The sequence below is a fragment of the Hevea brasiliensis genome, chromosome 12 (genome assembly GCF_030052815.1).
Source record: "Hevea brasiliensis isolate MT/VB/25A 57/8 chromosome 12, ASM3005281v1, whole genome shotgun sequence".
NCBI classification, from domain to species: domain Eukaryota; kingdom Viridiplantae; phylum Streptophyta; class Magnoliopsida; order Malpighiales; family Euphorbiaceae; genus Hevea; species Hevea brasiliensis.
Genome location: NC_079504.1, coordinates 41689937 through 41695917, shown reverse-complemented (window position 1 = coordinate 41695917; position 5981 = coordinate 41689937). Strand labels below are relative to the sequence as shown.

General features: G+C 30.5%; 2 protein-coding genes across 2 annotated transcripts in view; both read left to right on the top strand.

Moving 5' to 3' along the window:
* Positions 1–942: 942 nt before the first annotated feature.
* Positions 943–4086, top strand: LOC131171438 (disease resistance protein RPV1-like). Its single transcript, XM_058131546.1, has 2 exons — positions 943–1472; positions 3201–4086. Exons 1-2 carry the CDS (start codon positions 958–960, stop codon positions 4069–4071), a joined length of 1386 nt encoding a protein of 461 aa, XP_057987529.1. The 5' UTR covers positions 943–957; the 3' UTR covers positions 4072–4086.
* Positions 4083–5981, top strand: part of LOC110646205 (disease resistance protein RUN1-like) — a 2508-nt gene continuing 609 nt past the window's right edge. The window contains exons 1-3 of the mRNA XM_058130690.1: positions 4083–4301; positions 4412–4690; positions 4773–5666. Of these exons, the coding sequence (XP_057986673.1) occupies positions 4083–4301; positions 4412–4690; positions 4773–5666 (1392 nt within the window). The remainder of the gene's footprint in view (positions 4302–4411; positions 4691–4772; positions 5667–5981) is intronic.

Below are 5981 nucleotides of genomic sequence, written 5' to 3'. Positions count from 1 at the left end.
TTTAAAAATTTTGCATAATTAATGAACTCTTTAATTATGAATTAATTAAATGATAATTCGATATGACTAATTAAATATTGAATAATAGTTACTTGTCAAAAAAATAATCATAATGCATGATATATAAACTAAATATTAATTTGATCTTTCAAATTGATAGTAAAATTTAATCAAGTACAAAATATAAAAATTGAATTAGTTATATTTTAAAATTGATAAATTGAGTTAATTTGTCTTCATTTTTAACTGTGTACTACATGACTTGTTCAGGGACTAAATAAAAATTTTTACATTTTATAATTGGCTACTCAAAATTTATAAAAAGTTATTTCTCTATAAATTTTATCGTCTTCCTCCTAAAAAAACTATAACAATAATAGAAAAAAATAATTGAAAGTAAAATAAAAAATTTATTTCATTCCTTTACTCTGTCAATCTCATCTTAAAATCGAAAATCGAAATTAAATATTCAATAATTATAACATCATTTTTTTTTCACAATATTATCTTAGTAAAACTATTTTTCAAAAAATATTAAAAAATGTAAAAACTTAGTTATTACTTCTATAAAACATTAAGGACCAAAAGAAAAATTAACATTTAAAGCTTTACGCGCCTCTTTCTCTCTCCTTTCTATACAGCTAAAAATTCGAGTAAATTGACCCAATTTTTATGCTGTGTGCTTAATTAACTTTGCTTTCAATTTCAAAGGTAAAATTAAAAGACTTTGAATTTATCACGAGAGAAGAGAGCTTTTCCAATTTGTCACAACAAAATATAATTTTAATTAGGTTTTAGGAAAATGCACTGCACAATAGCTTCTATAAATACCAAGCTATGCTTATAGAAGAAAGACAAATGGAAAATAGCTTCTATAAATACCAAGCTATGCTTGTAGAAGAAAGACGTAACAAATGACCCATCAAGCTTCCCATTTAAACTATTAAAAAGCTTTTCATGGCTCCTAAGGCCATGAAAGAAAACTCTTCTTCTTCTTCTTCTTCTTCTTCTTCTTCTTCTTCTTCTTCTCAACAATGGAAATATGATGTTTTTCTTAGCTTTAGGGGTGAAGATACCCGTAAGAATTTTATCAGTCATTTGTGTAAAGAGTTTCGTCAAAAAGGGGTCATAATATTCAAGGATGATCGAGAACTTGAGAAAGGGGAAACTATTTCTCAAGAACTCCTCAAAGCAATTGAAAGCTCCAAAATTTCTCTTGTCATCTTTTCAAAAAATTACGCTTCTTCAACATGGTGTTTGGATGAACTCGTAAAAATTTTAGAATGCAAGAACTCTGGCAACCAAATAGTTTTGCCCATTTTCTATGATGTGAATCCATCAGAAGTTCGAAAACAGAATGGGAGTTTTGAAAATGACTTTGAACATTATCAGCAGAACGACGAGAGGGTGCAACGGTGGAGACTTGCTATGACTCAAGTGGCCAATCTTTCTGGATGGAATTTACAAGGCAGGTCAGAATATATCCCATTTCTTTTAGTTATTTGAATTTAATTAGCATTTTCCTATATGTCCCTCACTAGACTCATGCGTCAATAAGACCAATTTAACCAGAAAATTTATGATACGAGGTCCAGAGATGGATATTTCCAGAGGCCAGGGGGCATTGGCTGCTGAAATTTTAAAATTTTTTACGGTATAGTAGTAGTTTTTCAAAAACTTAATTTTTTTTATTACTCTTATCAAATTTTAATGGGGTACTGAATTACTCGATTATTTTAAAAGCTTTTATAGATTCACTACAAATTTTTTTAAAAAAATCAATTTTTTTATTACTGTATTGAAATAATTATATATAAACAGTAAAATACAAACACTCTTATAAAAAAAAAAATTCAAACCATCATTGCCTCTTAACCTATTTTTTTTCTTTATTAATTCTACCATCATCAATTTCTATTCTTTGAAATTTAAATTGTTTGACAACATCATCAAAGGAAAGTCTAGTATAATTTAAGCATCATTCTTTTCATCAATTTAAAATGGTTTTTTTTTTTTTTTTTTCATAATCTCATTATTATTGTTGGAATATTTCCCTTGTCGAAAGTTCTTCATACTCATGTTATATATATATATTTCATAATATTAGATTTTTAATCTATAATTTGAATTGAATTTGTTTTTCATTATTGTTTTGAAAAATTTTAATTTGAAGTAAATTGAACAAATTTTTTAATTTTAAGCCAATATATTTTAAATTCAGTAATTTATAATATTAATAGTAATTCTATTTAATCTTTAGCAAGTCAATTTTATTCAAAAATTAAACTTTATTTTCATGGCTATATTCATTGAATGTTTTTTATTTTATTTTATTAGTCATCATCATATTTTAATTGGACTCCTAAATTAAATCTTTGCATCTGTCATTAATTGTTCAATCACATATTTTAATTGGACTCCTAAATTAAATCTTTGCATCTGTCTTTAATTGTTCGATCAAACTCAGACGACTTGGTTGACTACGTCATGGATCACACAAGTTAATCGTTTTTTTTTTTTTTAAACAAATCGAAGTAATTTAGTACATGTGGCAGTCATTGATTAGTGACACACAGCAACCCTCAGCAAAAAATACAAAATGTTCTTATTTTATTTTTTTTTTACATTGTAAACGCAATGGTAATATTTTGATAGTCAATTATGGGAAATGATTGTCCACTAAAAATTAATTTTTAACGTTTTGTTAAAATCATGCCTTAAAATGGAGAGAATTTCTCACTCCCTTTTCCCTCTCCCACCAAATATTTTGAGATGAAAATATTATTAAGAGAAAATTTTATTGTGTTTCCCAAAGCTTTAATTAGTTACGTCTCAAATTATCTGTAATTATTTTGTGTTTAGGAACATTTTATAAAAAGTGTCTAAAAAGCCTTAATATCATTTGAGGAAGAAGTGCCACTGGAAGAACTCATGACTACAAACTTAAAATGTTTTGGAAAGACTATGTTTCCTATTATTGAATATGAGTACAATGAAACGCTTATTATATGTTTCCTATTATTGATATCTCAATTTGCGTAGGAATTTATTATTTCTTTCTCTCTATAATATACCCTTTGCATATTATAGAATTTTCGTGTGCGTGATATGAACAAAATTGAACACTTGATGTTTTTAATGTTATTTCTATGTTTAAAATATTGTGTTATATATGATAATAGGAAATTCTTGTATTGTAGGGAGGAATCAGAGTTTATTCAGGATATCACTAAAGATGTACTTAACAAATTGGAAAGATTTAGTCATAGCATAGCCAAGGATTTTGTTGGAATGGATTCACGATTAGAGAAAATGAGATTGTGTATCAATATAAAGGAGCTAAACAATGTCAAAACGGTAGGTATTTGTGGGATGGGTGGCATTGGAAAAACAACTATTGCTAGTGTCACCTATAAGGAAATGCAATGCCAATTTGAGGGTAGTGCTTTTCTTGCGGATGTTAGAGAAACTTCAAGAAAATATGGTTTGTTCACTTTACAAAGACGACTTTTATGTGCAACATTGATGGAAAGAGACATAGATGTGTATGATGTATACAATGGAGTTTATCACATAAAAAATAGGCTATCTCGGAAGAAGGTTTTGGTCATTCTTGATGATGTTGATGAGTTGGAGCAATTAGAATTATTAGTTGGAAAAAAAGATGAAAACTGGTTTGGAGTTGGAAGTAGAATCATAATAACAACAAGGGATGAACATTTGTTGATCCAACATGAAGTAGATCAAATATATAGGGTTGAAGAGTTAAATCATCATGAAGCCCTTCAACTCTTTTGCTTGAAAGCCTTTAAGAAAGATTGTCCGCCACAAGATTACATGGAGCTATCCAACAAAGCTGTAAACTATGCAGGAGGCCTCCCATTAGCGCTTAATGTTTTGGGTTCCTCCTTGTGTGCTCGGTCTATGAAAGAATGGAATAGTGCATTGAAGAGGTTGAAAGAAATTCCCAATGAAAAAATTCTAAGTAAGCTTGAAATAAGTTTTGATGGATTGGAGGAAATACAAAAAAAAATATTTCTTGACATCGCATGCTTTTTCAAAGGAAAATGAAACCTTATGTGATGAAAGTACTAGAAAGTGGTGGATTATGCCCAGATATTGGTATAAGGGAGCTCATCGATAAATCTCTCATAACTATTTCAGACAACCGTGTGTGGATGCATGATTTCCTTGAAGAAATGGGTCAAGAAATTGTTCATCGAGAATGTCGAGAAGAGCCTGGACGACGTAGCAGACTATGGCTCTATAAGGATGTCTGTCACGTCTTAATGAATGATACGGTTAGTATTACTCAATATTAAGAATTATATTTGATTTGATAAACTGCCATTATAAATGTTTTAAGTCTTCCAGTTGTTTTCACCACTAATTGTTGCCTTTGATTTTTTAGGGAACAAATCTAATTGAAGGTGTAGTCCTGGATTATATGTTTGATCAAGGAGACAGATACATGAGTTCTAAAGCCTTCTTGAAGATCAAAGCTCTCAGATTGCTCATACTTCGCAATTTAAACCTCTCCAAAGACATTGAATATCTTTCCAATGAATTAAGGTACTTGGAATGGCGTGGGTATCCTTTCAAATCTTTGCCACAAACTTTTCAACCAGATCAACTTGTTGAGCTCCATTTGTCTTATAGCAGAATTGAACAATTATGGAAGGGAGTAAGAGTATGTATAATTAACTCCTTATATCTGTTTATTACTCTGGTTTTACGGTTTCTTTCTGATTTCCTTTCTATATCTTTTACAGGCTTTAAAGTTGTTGAAGATAATTGATCTTAGTTACTCCAAAAATTTAATCAAGACACCCGACTTTAGAGAGATCCCATACCTTGAAGAGTTGATACTTGAATGTTGTACAGGATTACTTGAAGTACACCATTCTATTGGACTTCTAGAAAGGCTTGTTTTACTGAACATGAAGAATTGCAAAAGCCTTACAGCTCTTCCAAGTAGCCTGTGTAATTTGAAGTCTCTTAAAGTTTTTATATTGAGTGGCTGCTCAAATCTTGAAGAAATTCCAGATAACATCGGGGATATGACATCTGTGGATGTGTTTGAAATAGCTGGAATCGGTTCAACATCATTGCCATTAGCTCAGCCATGGGGTTGTCTTTGCCCTTGGTGGCCAATGCCTAAGAAACCTACCCCTGCCGTGTCCTTTGAGTTGCCTTCTTTAAGAGGCTTTTGCATTCTTAGGAGACTTAATCTAGGTTATTGCGGTCTTACGGATGCAATGATTCCTTATGATCTAAGTTGTTTCCCATTTTTACAACATCTAAATCTAAGCGGAAATGATTTTGCAAGCATGCCTGAAAGCATTAGTCAACTCTCTAAACTCTTAGCTCTTAGTTTCAGCAATTGTAAGAGGATTCGATCATTTCCAAATAATCTTCCTTCGAGTCTCAAACATCTTAGCATGGAGGGTTGCTCTTGCTTGGAAACTTCACTAACTACAAGCATAAGTAGAAATTTTAAACTTGAAAACCTTCATTTCGTTGATTGCAAGAAGCTTCAGTCCTTGTGTGATCTTTCATCAACCGTTTTACAACTTAGTGCGGAATGTCTAACTACACAGGAAAGTATTCCAAATCCATTTGAAGCAAGCACTTCAAGAACTTCATCATTCGCTGTTATAAAATGGGTAAGGTTGATTGAGATTCAAGGCCAAAATCGTAGGCCACTTGCAAGGCTAATGAGTTACCTGCATTTCTTATTGGTGCACAACTCTCTCTCTCTGGTCCGTCTCTCTCTCTCTCTCTCTCTTTCTCTCTCACACACACACACATCTTGGGGGGCCCTAGATTTTTCAGAAAAAATAAAAAACATTTTTCAGTGTGTATATATATATATATATATATATATATATATATATATATATATATATATATATATATATATATATATAATATCTTACTTTTTTTCCTTAAGATATTATATATTTTGGTGTCATACGATA

What these genes read in the sequence shown, in the direction of transcription:
- LOC131171438 (XM_058131546.1), top strand. Translation starts at nt 958, where the DNA reads ATGGCTCCTAAGGCCATGAAAGAAAACTCTTCTTCTTCTTCTTCTTCT. An exon ending in GGATGGAATTTACAAGGCAG is followed by an intron (nt 1,473 to 3,200) that starts GTCAGAATATAT and finishes CTTGTATTGTAG; the next exon opens with GGAGGAATCAGAGTTTATTC.